Source organism: Anoplopoma fimbria, chromosome 11, assembly GCF_027596085.1.
Source record: "Anoplopoma fimbria isolate UVic2021 breed Golden Eagle Sablefish chromosome 11, Afim_UVic_2022, whole genome shotgun sequence".
Taxonomy (NCBI): Eukaryota; Metazoa; Chordata; class Actinopteri; order Perciformes; family Anoplopomatidae; genus Anoplopoma; species Anoplopoma fimbria.
Window position 1 is genome coordinate 3,070,194 of NC_072459.1, and position 13,807 is coordinate 3,084,000.

Consider the following 13,807-nt stretch of genomic DNA (forward strand, 5'->3'; position numbering starts at 1 on the left):
GATTCTAAATGTGGGGATTTTTACTTTTACATTATTTTGTAAAATGTTTTTCTTTTAAAGTTTTCTTTGTATATTCATGTGTTCTTGTTACTTTAATTGTTTTAACAGACACTTGAGTAGCCAACCACTGTTTTCCCCGACTTATTATATGTTAGTGTAACTTTTAACTAATCAATTGAATGTGCTATTTTCTGTTTTATCTTTCTTGTGCCATCTTGCATGTGCATTGTATTGTGTGGTTTGAGGCACCTTAGAATGCTGTGATTAGGTACATTTGATTTGATTTGGGTCGTGTGCAGTGTTGTTTTTTTCATTTTTTACCTGCATATTTTGTGACAATTTTCTATTTTACGAATAACTACACGGACCTCCCTGATGGTGCAGTTTAGCCCCACATTGTTTATTGTCTTTGCTTGATCATTTATTGACTTGATTTATGTTTTGATTGTATATTTCACCCCATCCCTCCTTCATTATGAGCTGCATTAAGGCCTCCTGTTGAAGTATTTTATTCCATGAATTGTCAATAAAAATCTATATTTTTGGTATACCAGTCTCTCGGTTCTGTGCATTGCATCCCCAGGTCACGAAAATACCATATATGTATATAAAGCGTGCTTTATATCCCATTACCATTCTCCAAACTGAACAGTTGGTCAGTGATGAATGACAGCACTAATAAGGTGCACATTTCTACCCATAAATCCCTTTCAGCTCGGGTAATGGCTTCGGTGGTATCTTAGCAACAAGTGACAAAGTCTGGGCGCAGAGAGCATGTGAGAGCTCTCTGCAGGACAGTCACAGCCGTATTATCATTTAACCTTCCAACTTTTTCTGAATTGAATGCAAACCATGAAGCTTCCCAGACAGTCGACCTTTGAATCCTGGCAGCACAATAATGAAGACAACGATATTAAACGCTCCTTTTTTGGAGAGGAACAGAACATCTGTCCACATCCTCAGTCCTCGACCAGTGAGCAGAGCGTCAGACGACAAGGAGACATCACCCTTAGTGATCATTTGTACCGAATGCAATAAAAGAGCAAGTGCTGGAGAAATATCCACTGACACATGTATATTTATACAAAAAGAGCAAAGCTCAGCCTGCAAGCAACACGTTTGTACATTCAAATAAATTCAAAATATATCAAAAACAGGTGTTTTAGTTAGCGTTTAACCTCATGCAGAGTGTAGTACCATAAGCATTAATGGTCTAAAGTGACTACACTGCATCTCCCCCTGTCAAAAGTGAGCAGTCTCACTGGGATCAAAAACATCATTATATTTTGGACATCAACAGAAAATGATTGGCATATTGTTTTTGGCTGGGCAGTCCGCTGAGCACTGCTCGACAAATATGACCTTTTAACGATGACTGCAAGAGGATTTATGTCATTCAAACTGACTGAACGATTCTCTCTCTTTTTTATTAAACTGTAAAAGTGAGGTGTTGCTTCTGGTAGAAGATTTAATAAATCATAATGCATAAATATCAAGATATGTAACGAATAGTAATAATTCAATCTTGAGTTGACGTACATTAGTATAAAAGATCTTTAGGTCTAAGATATTTCTATGATTATTTTACTACCTGACTTAAATTTATTTATTTTAGCCAAGAAACATCAAACTTATTTACATCTGGAAATTGTATTGTTTCACCTGACTGATCTGAAAGGCAGATGGGAAGTTTAACTGAGTGCTGTTGCTCTGTTCAATCTCTGCATCTTGTTGGATAAAAGCAGTTTGTTGAATCCAATTCTTCCGTTTCTCACTCTGTGGCAGTTTATTCGGCTTTATCTGGTGTCCCGTCTCCATCGCTCTCTCTTTCTCAGTTAAATCATCTTGTCACCTCCCTGCGTAGCACTAGGGGTCATAATTGCACCTTAATAAAGTTTAAAATGTCTTTCATACTAGATTTCTTTCTCAATAGTAGCTGGAATATGGACTGCAGGTCACATTAGACGGCACAGGGTCGCCGTAGTCCACGAGTCAGGAACACAAATGAGCAATATTTTAAAAGTAAAATAACAGTATCATTTTTTCTGTGTCTAAGCCTCTTTTTTCTTTTTATTAATTGTTTTTTTATATTTCTTCAGTGGACATTACATTTTCCTGATATGGGTCTACAGCATATTCTGAATTAAAAAAATTAACCAATAACCAAATCAAGTCAAACAAATGCTTCACTGTAGTTCCTTTAAAAATCTTTAACTAAATCAATATTACAGCATGTTTTACAACATCGGCACATTTAATGAACTATTACCTGTAACTGTGATTTACAAGCAACATAAATCATTGACAAAAGTGTGAGATAAATGATTCGTGGATGATTGAGTTATGGCAGTCTGCATTGCAAACTCAGTAAAATCACTTCTGCCATCCATATTTTTCACTCTTACTCTTGATTTGCACGAGTGTCTGTGATTGGCTGCTGCAAGCTCAGTGCAGCGGGAGACACTGCCCTCTCCTGATTGGCTGAGAGCAGAAAGGGGGCAGGTGATGTGTGAACATAAATTCAGAGTGCAGCCTTGACAGGCTCACATGCATCTGCTGTCATCACCATCTTCAACAGAAACTACATCCAGCTCCATCACTGACACAGAAAACGTTCTCTGACAACGAGCCACAGGAAAAGAGAGGAGAACATGTCTTTTGAGGTGAAGGAGAAGACAGAGGTGCGTCTGGTGTTCTTGGGAGCGGCTGGAGTTGGGAAGACGGCTCTCATCCAACGCTTCCTCAAAGACACCTTTGAGCCCAAGCACCGGCGCACGGTGGAGGAGCTCCACAGGAAGGAGTACGAGGTGGCGGGAGTCAAGGTGACCATCAACATCATGGACACCAGTGGCAGCTACTCCTTCCCCGCCATGCGCAAGCTCTCCATCCAGAGCAGCGACGCCTTCGCCCTGGTCTACGCCGTGGATGACCCCGAATCCCTGGTGACGGTCAAGAGCCTGCGAGACGAGATCCTGGAGGTCAAAGAGGACAAGTTCACGCCCATCGTGGTGATAGGCAACAAGATAGACCGCCACAACGAGCGCCAGGTGTCCAGCAAGGACGTGCTGTCCACGGTGGAGCTGGACTGGAACCACAGCTTCCTGGAGTCCTCCGCCAAAGACAACGTCAACGTGCTGGAGGCCTTCAGAGAGCTGCTCCAGCAGGCCAACCTGCCCAGCCGGCTCAGCCCGCCGTCGTACCGGAGACGGGAAACCTTCCCCAAGGAGAGTGCCAAACGACCTCCTATGAACAAGACCAAGAGCTGCCTCATCGCATAGTGATGTGGAGACACTCAGAGGGCAACAGAAGAAGAAAAAGAAAAGACGGCGAGAAAGCTGCCAAAACAATCCTCAAAGGGGCTCTGTTGGTGTGGAGCTTCATCCCAAGAGACAGTGTTAATAGTGTTAAGACTCTAATGACACACTGAGCCTGTTAACTATCTATCAGGCTTGAAAGCACTGCAGGTGTAACGATGCTACAGTGAGGACGGGCATGTCACCATGAAGAGAGATGCCACCTCACAGACATGAAGCAATGTGGCTGAACAACCGTCTGAACTCTGAAAATCATGAAACAGTGCACAGACACTGCGTACCGTGAAGGTTTAAAATGATGTTGAATAAATGGTGACGAAGCAGCGTTATGTCATAAGTTCAGTTTACACCCAAATGTATACGTCAGGTTTAATGTTTAGGTGTTTAAGATGTGAAATTATTGTGAAGTGATGGGTATTTGTGCAAAAGTGTGTTTACAAAAAGAAAAGTGTTCTGATAGCAGCACATCAAACATCATGTTGGGAGTTATTGTGCAGCCTGTGCTGTAACTGATATTATGAAATGCATACTTACTGTCGTTTTCTGTCTCTTTGTATCTGACTAATAAATCATATTTTGTAGTGTGAGAATTTAAATGGTGTTTTCTTTTCACAATAAAAGCATCTTATTTAGTGCTTATTTGAAGATAAATTATAAATAAAACCTCCAGTCACATGATGCTTATCTCCTCCACTCTAAATATTAATTCAATTTGTTTTTGCAGGTTATTTTTTTTCTGAGCAGACCAAAAGGAGTGTGAGTGTGAGTGTGTGTGTGTGTGTGTGTGTGTGTGTGTGTGTGTGTGTGTGTGTGTGTAAGTGTGTAAAGGCTATACAAAGCTATAACAGCCCAAACTAAAAAACAAAATAAAGCTCACATAAATATTTTGTTTATTACCGAAATAAACCCTTGAAAGCTGTATTTATAATAAGTGTCCAATCCTGGTAAAAATATAGTAAATTATGAATTTATTGCCTTGGTCTAACACGTGCACACGATCAACTCCTCGATGTCTCTGTCGTGTGTTGTATCGCCCCCTGGTGGTCAATAACTACAAACACAGATTTGATGGACGTTCTCTGTAAGTCAATATGAGGAAGCAGGTCTCGTCAAACAATGTGACAAATGAGATAACAAGGGAACCAAGGAAATTAAAATATGCTTTCATAACTTCCGTCTCCAGTGACTGCTAGAATACGAGATAGTTAAAATAACACAGGCTTTATGTAACTCTATACAGTAACTAAAAGCACTGCTGAAGACGCTGCGTTTTGTTATACGAGTTACTTGAAAATATTCACTTTAAAGTACTTAGAATTTATGAAAATAACATACTTTCCACCTGCCATTAAACCGGTTAAATGAATCAGTTAATTTGTGACTGTAAAATGACATTTCTATGTACATTTAAGAGCTCTTCATTTGAGCTGGTAACAAAATTCCCCATACGCTTAGAAGGCCACACAGGCCCAGAGAGGGAGACACAAAAAAAAAAGGTATGCTTCCTCTTTCCAAAAGCGTTCAGATACAAGGTGCATTGTTTCTCCAGAATCAGACGAGGAAGTGACCTGTGATAATCAGATCTCTGGTTCCTCTTTGTGTCCCGTTTAAACTGCCGTCTTCAGTCGGTCCACAGCAGAACACAAACCTGACATTTCTACACACACAGACGGACGGACGGGGAGAGGAAGATCATCTTTTTACAGCTCAGGTTTGAACTCAACTTTTTATTCACAGGCAGAGACAGGCTTGAGGAAATGAAAACCATTCCCATAACTCTCTCTGATGTAATGCAGAAAGGTAGTCGACAGGTTGGTTTCAGAGACGGACTGAAGCTTCATTTAAAGGAGTGTTTCTGGGTTTGTCTCTGCTCCTAGACTTGGTCAAAGCTCCTCAGTGATGTAAATGTACCTGAGACGTTTTGAACAAGTATAAGATCTCTGACTGTCACTACATCATTTTGATTTACGATGATTTACAGCAGTACTGAATGTCAAACTCAAAAGGTAGGCCTTCTCATATACCTTTTTGGTATTTTCTTTTATGAGTAACATTTTACTTTTATTACCGTTTCAGCTTTGTTCATCAAATATCTGCATAAAGAAAGCTTAAACCAACAAGGTTTGCGAATGAAAATTTGATTCAGTGCAGCAAACATGAAGAGGAAATGATCTGAAAATGATTGGACTCATAGCTGCATTACTTTTCGTTTTTACTTTTCCTATATCGTAACCAACAAACAATTTTTTCTGCAACCAAATAGAACATGTTGACAGTTAATCTTTGTGAAATCTTACATTTCCTAATCTAAATCAATGTTTGATAGAAATACAATTAAAAATAATGTGTGAAGATTTTAAATTCAGTTGTCTTCCGTCACTTTATTGCAATATATCTTCGATTTAATAAGTTATTTAAAGAGAGAAAGACAATATCCCTATTCCAAACTACAGCCTAATAACATCTGACTTCATAGTAAGGAGATGCAAACTTTTTCTTTTTCGTTTACTACCTGTTATATAGTTCCTTATTTGGTAGAGACGAGGCACAGCAAGAGGCAACGGGTTTTATTTTAATACACATTGACGAACGCCGTCGAGCTACACAGAACGGTGTTAGTGTCTAAATCAAATGTCCTCAACATCAGTGACAAGCAAACACAGAGAAGACCTGATGAAGTACACTAAGGACAGCTAACACTGGAGCCTGCATAGCAACAGCACGTGATACCGACAACCTCCAACTCTGCACCAACACAACACCAGCGTGGGCATCTAGCTCAGGAGAAATCTAGACTCCAAAACAAAGAGATACGGTAAAAAGCAAAGACGTCCAGTACCGCTGAATGGAAGACATCAAAAACACAAGAACAAATATTTGTGCACTAGCTTATTAAGTATATTTCCCTGAGCAAAAGGCTCAATCAGTGTAGAAAATACACCAATTTCCTCTTAAGCATCACTTTGAAATTTACTAAGGGAGCAAAAAGGTGCGTTTGTTTAAATCACAATTTTATGGGAAATTACAACATCAATTTGTAGATAAACATCAAGAACATACTGGGGTTTTCGCTAATTATATTACGCTTTATAAAATACATAATTTATATTATTGTGTACATGTCCCATCTTGTGATGCACCTAAAGCAAGGATCAAATTTAAAGTCCACTTATCAGGTACGTTCAAGTGCTGGTGTAACGTTCAGGGTTCAAGGATCCAACGTTGGTTGCTGTAATGAACTCAATACATGAGCCAAACTGTCCAAAACTCAAAATCAGAGGCGCAAAAAATAAAGAAATTCAGATTGAGAACATCTAAAAAGGTTATATGATGTGGATTATTGTTGCTAACCTCCAACTGGGAGAATTAAGTTTCCAGCACAAAAGTACAGAAGCAGCCTTTCAGTCCCATCAGCAGATAACAACAGTACTGTGATGCTGAGGGGAACCCAGCCGGAGGTCAACTGAAGCACTTAGATTAAGGAAATCCACTGACTAATTAGAAAAAAAGTTTAGTCTTTATAGTTCGGAGTTAATTGGCTACAACAACGATGGTCCTTTTGGTTTTTTTAATGCAATTCATATGCAATCAGTTTACACCATCAGCAATTTTTAAATAAGCACTTTGTTAGAATAGGTATGTTCAGTCTATTGCTAGAGAGAGATAGAGAATATTAAAGGGTCAGTCCATCCAAATAATAATAGTAATAATGAAAAAAAGAAATCAAACATCTCCCAGTTAGTGCTACAGTAAACGTTAACCACGGAACTTCATTTCTGTTGTGAATGTTGTTGAGTTATAACCATTTTATATTATTTGAGCCCCACATTTGACTTTTTCCAAACGTGGCATATTGATAATTTGAGCATCATAAATTAAACTCAACTGTACTTTGTTAACAGCAGGAACCTCAGAAGCAGATTTCTCAAAACAGCAGCATTAAAACAAAACCGTCCTCGAGGATAATTACTAGATTTTGTTGAACTGACCCCCTAATATATAAACAATATACAATCATGATGCATTCATTTCTACAGCTGTTGAGAACCTTATTGTGTCATATAGGACATTTTAACAAACATTCCCACAAATGGGATGAAAAAAAAAAAAGTTTGTCATCATTAAGCAGGAGTTTGTCCACAGTTGTCTTTGTGGTTAGAAACAACACACCCCATTAAATGCAAAGACTCACAGTCCGATGATGAGCGCCAGTAAGAGCCTTTGAAAAAAGGTTGGTAAAGCATCTAGTCCCGTTACTAGAGACGTGTTTCTCTTCTCTTTTGCAGCTGAAGCTCAGTCATTAGTTATGAGGTACCGCAGTGTATGACAAAATCACTTTTTTCTTTTAATACAAAGCATCTTTTTGTTCAAGTTGGAAAAGCAGCAAAAGCAGCGAGACGAGGAGTGGCTTCGAAATATGACAGAATGCATCAAAAGGTGACAATTCATTCGTTTCATATTTTATCATCTCTTCTCAAAAAGAACAAGATATTCAGTTCTCAGTAATAATCTTTTTTTTTTTTTTTTTTTTTTTTTTTTACACCTTTTGATTCACTTAAATAACTTTGGATAATTCCTCCTGTTTTTACTTCTTTCAATGAATTGGGATACATCCTGACACAAACACATGGAACATGGCATTAGTTCACCCGTCGTCAGTCACTGTCACTCCCACCTCACCCACCTCTCCCACCTCACCCACCTCTCCCTCTGTGACTCTTTAATCGTCCACAGTGATGTTGCGGAACAAGTAAGCCATGGACTCTCCGTTGTGGATGCGGCGGATGGCCTCAGCTAGAATCATGCTGACGTCCACAGTCTTGATTTTGGGACACTGCAGCTTCTGTACTTCGTGGGGGACCGTGTTGGTCACCACCACCTGAGGGACGGATAATCACAGAGGTTGGGTTTAGACTTAATGAGACGTGTGCAGTTTTTTGTTGGGCTGAAGAGTTTATAATGGCACAGTGACACCAACTACTGTTGTATAAATACTACACGTTTACTCTTTTCTTTCCTCTGAACTCTCAGTGCTGCTCATGGTTTAGTTTACAGAATTCAAATCTGAGATGGCTTAAGATGAAAATGTTACAACTTTTGAATCCAGCAAGCAAAGAAAAGGTGACGATACTGATTGTTATCTGAACACGAGACAGTTAGGAGGAACTGAAAATTGAAACAAAAAAAATTGCAGAAATACAACTGCAATATAACGATCCTTTCTAGTTATAGCTGATTTCACTCCATAAGATAACAATGCAGCTGAAAACTCTTCTGTTAGGAGGAAGTATCATCTTTTACTTCGTGTTAATAAAGAACAGATTAGAGCTAAAGGAACATTATCTGCTGTTCAGTTCAGTTTGGCATTTTCTTTAGCTTCCATGTGGATATTTTACAGTATGAATCAGACGTGTTTTTTTTATTCAAACTCAACAAAAACTCCTTTTACTGATTAAACTTGAACACTCATCATTGAAAGCAACACTTTGAGGTGTGCGTCACCTCATCAATGGCTGACTCCTCGATGAGGCGTGGAGCGTCGGCAGACAGTAAGCCGTGCGTGGCCATGATGTAGATCTTATAGGCTCCTCTCTCTTTCAGGATCTCAGCAGCTGCAACAAAGTCTCCGACATCATCTATGATGTCATCCTGGAAGAAGAAAAAAGGTCATTTTCTCTGTCATGGTGTCTCTGATCAGTTGGCTGACTTACAGTGTCATGAAATAGATACGGATAATGACGGGGACATATGAACACTATTGTGGCCATTAATAAGAATGATGGGGGAAACAAGAAATACCAAAACATCAAGTCAGTGAACTTGAAGTTTTACATGAAAATGAATTGTAAACCAACATAAGCGACTGCTCATATCAGAACACACGAGGCTGTTTTCACTGATGGATTATCTGTATGTTTTATTGCCTGTGAATTAAACGTTCTTATATTAAACAGGAAGAAGGTGTCATTAATTCTTTAAGTGCAAAAATGTAACTCAATAAGCATGAATAGTTAAGTTCACATTTGTCCCAAGTTATATTTCTTAACCCCCTAGTGAAGGTGGTGAGAGGCCTTTACAGTAGTAGTGAATGATTAATGTACTACTTGTGGTGCAAACAACTTGAAATTCTTCAAAAAAAACGCCATAAATGAGAACTATGAAAGAGTTATGATCACAAGATGGCAGAGCAGCCGACAACGACGGGGCGACCACGAGGACTACAGAAAGAGAGTTACCACAGAATCTTACCACAATGATGGCAATCCTCCCTCCCACGTCTCCGACTACAGTTATGGGGGGTTTCTCTTTGGCCATCATCACTGAAAAGGAAAGCAGAACTTGTTACCGAGAGAGAACTCCGGGAAGGTGATGTGTACTGTGTTTCATCTAAACGAAAGTAAATCTCAGTAGATTGGGTAAAATGAGTTGAGAGAATGTTTTGAGGAATAGTTTTTGCGATTGAGGCAAATCTGCACCCTGAATTATTGGGTCCGTTATTGGATTATGTAAATGATTTGTAGAAATTATTTTTAGATTAACACAATGCTGTAATAAATTCAAAATGGCAATCAACAGTTTCAATTATTTCCCCCCATTGTACCCCACCTACCCCTAAGAGGTTTCACTGAAATGCCAAACTTAGTACAGCACATGCCATGCAAAATCAAATGACAGGGTTTTCTGCCCAGGATACCCAATCAGAAGGCAGCGTATCACGGCCTGGACACACACAGCCTCAGGCCCGGGTCGGGGTCGGGGTCGGGCATATGGCAGCAGGCTGCATATGAACCAAAGTGGACCAGACGGTCTTGTGTCACACAGCACAACAGTGGCTGACAAGCACTGATGAGGGTTTCATCAAACACACTTATCAATGTTCTGGGATCAGTCCTCAGTCGAACATCAACGCTGCCAGCGACTACTTTTACATGCACACAAGACTCCGACTGCATCTCACATGCCAATCACAAGAGATGCATCAGGAGACGCAAGCTGCACCTTTTAGACCAATGTCACACGACAAACAAGATATGACGTCATTGTTCATATCTACATAACTTCATTTGTCATTGTGAGTACGTCTGAACCAGGTGGCTGTCCATCATCATAATACAGGGTACATAAATCTATCAATACAATCATATCCGACCCTAAAAGTCACTTTAAAGCTGTAAACAATCTGGTGTCATGTGTTTCAGTTGCTTAAAATAAGACCATGCAACTCTTCATTTTGCTAGAGGGACATAAACTGTCCCGACTAGATACATGTGGAAGACAACATGAACATTCTCCACCTTGTGGAAGATTTAATAATATGAATGTGTATCCTTTAACTAAAATAAATTGCTCGAACTGAAATTAAACTGGGATTAAATGACCCCTTAAATACAATTTTAGTCATTTTTTTTTAAAAGCAGCAGCATTTAAAGTTTTGTTGTGCATGTAAATGTAGTTATTCAAAGGGTTTAAGGAAACAATCAACTGGTAAACAATCAGCCAGTCAAGCCGGCTGTGAAGGAAACACGTATAAAGAAGCAGAGACAGGAGGAGCATGCCTTGCAGAACACACTGCTGAATACCGTGAGTCCCACAGCATCAGAAAACCTGGCAGTGCCACACTCACTGTTATCTCTATTAACCAAAAAACATCAAAAGCCATGTTGTTAGCAGGACACACACACACGCGCGCACACGCACACACACACACACGCACACGCACACGCACACGCACACGCACACGCACACACACTTCTCAAAAATATGTTTTTAAAGCTTGCTGAAATACTGTAACAAGATACCTGAGAAATGTTTGGTCAGATATCATGAAATTAGTTTAAGATAAAATTATATTCATCAAATCCTGATAGATATGAAAAGCTTAAAATGCTTCAACAACAAAAAAAAAGGTTAAGAATTCATTAAATGTTATTGTTATAACTATCATCACTGAAGAATCAAACTGAAACTTTGATTTGATTTACATTCTATGCTAAAATATTCCAACAATCCCATAGTTATGGTTCTTCTTCCCTCCGTTAGATTAGGTTTCAGAAGCATGCTTTGTTGTTCTCATCACATGCAGTTAGGATCAAAGGTTAAACAGGATTTAAATAGTGGGTGTATTAAAGGTGCACCATGTGTTGATTGGCAAGATGAGTCCAGATATTTAGGTTAAAAAAAAATAAACCAAAACAAAAAAATGTTTGGCATGGTTTTGGTTTGATTCATGGATTTCAAAATAAAATCAGAACACAACAAAACAAAGAGGAGTTTGGCCATCTTGTAGAACAACTGTCTGAAATCGTAGAAAGGTGCAGTAAACATGTGAGCTGGTTATTTCAATTCAACATGCCATGCAGACAGCAGAGAGTGTGGAGCGCACTGTCCAGGCGCTGATTGAGAATGTTTGGTGAATGAAAACGATCTGTGCGCTAAACAAACAATTTGTTCACAAAAGCTCCCCCTCAAGAATCCAGACTGCATTTCCACAAGATGCAACACAAACCCTTTTTACACATGCACCAATTGAGGAACCATTTGAAGAGGAATCATTTCATAGTCAGATGTAAGTTATGTTTACGGTCGTACTTGGGAGCTCTATGCCAGGGAACGGAGCTGCTTGTTTGCCTGCTATTACCAACAAATAAACACCACGTTAACACAAAATGCACAAATATTTGACATGACAAACACATGATGCCAAGACTTGGAAAATCCTCTCACTAGGTTGACAGAAAGTTTAAATGTTTCACAGCAGGAAATCAGACTGGTTATGTTAAAACTTATTATTCTTTTTGAAGCAATTCATAAGAAAGTTGTTTTTCCATAGGAGGATTTTTTAAGTCAAGGGTGTGAATAGAAACACAAGTAAGAAGATAAATATTTTTACTGAATAATTAAATGAATACTAGACGCAAATACGTCGGAGTCATTTGCCAATGACACAATCATTCCATATTTTATCAGACTGAACCATTGAAATGGCCTAACCAGGAATAAACACTGCAAATATGTTCATAAACTATTCTGAAGAGTCACGTTGGTATTTCTCACCAAATTTAAATAACGGCATGTGCCAAAAAAAATAAGCATTGGACTATGATTTTTAAGCATGTCACTCTTTCCATGTTAGGAGTTGCAGCTTGCGGAGGATGCAGCATGAGTAGATGTGGTGTATCTTTGTAATTAAAACATGCAGTGACACAGGAAATCAATTTCTTGGAAGTATGGTTGATGTTACGAGTGAGAGACAGCAAAACCATCAGCTCGAAACAGGTTAGCACAAACAAAAGCTGTATCGGGTTGTTGGCAGGATTTATAATATGAATGCGGTGAAGTATCATAAACTTGAAGCTCTGAGGAGTTAAACTGGCAGAAATCATTAGAAATAACTGGCTGGATTTGATCATGGTGTGACAAATAAAAGGGAATCCAACTGTGAGAAACAATTAAAAAGGGATATGTTTACTGTAATCTATCAACCAATTAATCTGCAACAAAAAAAGAAATAAACAGCGCTCTACAAGAATGGGTGTTCTTACAAGGAAGCTCCAGTCCTGTGTGTCCGGTGGTGTTGCGTACACATGGTGGCGAGTGTCTTCCATCTGCCATGTCAGACTCTGAACACTGAGCCTCGCCGTGAATCACAGCCAGACCCAAACGCAGGCGTTCTGCATACGACTGAGCCCTAGAAACAAACAAACAAACAGAGAAAACATGCGTATTTACACATATTTAGTCACATTAACTGCAAATGACATACTGCATCTGTGTAAAAAAATAGATATATATTGGCATGATTGAATAGTTCTGACAACAACAACTACACTGCTTTCAATTTCAACAATAAAATGTAATTTTAGAGAGTTAGAAAAAGGGTGAAATGTGTTTATTTAATATGCATCAGTTACCTCTTAGCTGCTGACGGGGACTTTGCCACAATGATGGCATTTCTGTAATCAGGAATCTGACAGGACGAAGAAAAGAACAAATGTCAATGTTTATGTCGGACTGATTTGGTTAGTAGGTGGAGTTATCAACGCCTACACTTAAACACACATATTAGACAATCCAATGAGCTTATCACCTCTTCTTGGATGTACTGAATCAAGAAAGGGGAGGCACGCAAGTTGTCCACTGGAAAGCTGAAGAAACCCTGGATTTCCTTCTGGTGCAAGTCCATGGTGATGATGTGCGTTATTCCTTTGGGGAAGAAGGCAGAATATTAGCATGTAAACAAGGTATTTCACTGTCAACAATAAGATTCTCTGAGTCAACAAATCAAATAAATCCCTGCAAACACAACACCACTGATGGCGGCGGATAAAGAGACAGGCATACAAATCAGAAAGTTGAGATTCATGTTGTTCTTGTTACCTGCTTTCGCTAGCATTGAAGCTAACAACTTGCTCACTATTGAGCCCCTCTTTCTCATCTTGCACTGTTTGCTGTAGGGAAAGTAAGGAATGACTCCGATGATGTTCTTTGCACAA

The 13,807-nt window shown here is 39.2% G+C and overlaps 2 protein-coding genes and 1 long non-coding RNA gene across 4 annotated transcripts in view; 2 read left to right on the forward strand and 1 right to left on the reverse strand.

Annotated features, from left to right (window-relative positions):
- The first annotated feature begins 2,551 nt into the window (after positions 1 to 2,551).
- On the forward strand, positions 2,552 to 3,903 carry rasd4 (rasd family member 4). Its single transcript, XM_054608107.1, has one exon. It carries the CDS (start codon positions 2,652 to 2,654, stop codon positions 3,276 to 3,278), a length of 627 nt encoding a protein of 208 aa, XP_054464082.1. The 5' UTR covers positions 2,552 to 2,651; the 3' UTR covers positions 3,279 to 3,903.
- A 1,002-nt stretch (positions 3,904 to 4,905) lies between these two features.
- On the forward strand, positions 4,906 to 9,265 carry LOC129098163 (uncharacterized). The gene is made up of 4 exons (XR_008531589.1): positions 4,906 to 5,025; positions 7,687 to 7,751; positions 8,049 to 8,216; positions 8,916 to 9,265. It is a non-coding gene; the product is annotated as an uncharacterized LOC129098163 (long non-coding RNA).
- The window catches only part of prpsap1 (phosphoribosyl pyrophosphate synthetase-associated protein 1), a 7,991-nt gene continuing 1,928 nt past the window's right edge, over positions 7,745 to 13,807 (reverse strand). The window contains exons 4-11 of one of the 2 annotated variants that reach the window (XM_054607144.1): positions 13,692 to 13,807; positions 13,402 to 13,517; positions 13,226 to 13,281; positions 12,857 to 13,002; positions 11,904 to 11,945; positions 9,564 to 9,634; positions 8,817 to 8,963; positions 7,745 to 8,193 (exon numbers count right to left, since the gene is read on the reverse strand). The exon at positions 13,692 to 13,807 is cut by the window's right edge and continues 57 nt beyond it. In XM_054607144.1, coding sequence (XP_054463119.1) covers positions 8,035 to 8,193; positions 8,817 to 8,963; positions 9,564 to 9,634; positions 11,904 to 11,945; positions 12,857 to 13,002; positions 13,226 to 13,281; positions 13,402 to 13,517; positions 13,692 to 13,807 — 853 coding nt within the window. In that variant the 3' untranslated portion in view covers positions 7,745 to 8,034. The remainder of the gene's footprint in view (positions 8,194 to 8,816; positions 8,964 to 9,563; positions 9,635 to 11,903; positions 11,946 to 12,856; positions 13,003 to 13,225; positions 13,282 to 13,401; positions 13,518 to 13,691) is intronic. The other variant, XM_054607145.1, reaches the window with a different exon arrangement.

What these genes read in the sequence shown, in the direction of transcription:
- rasd4 (XM_054608107.1), top strand. Translation starts at nt 2,652, where the DNA reads ATGTCTTTTGAGGTGAAGGAGAAGACAGAGGTGCGTCTGGTGTTCTTG.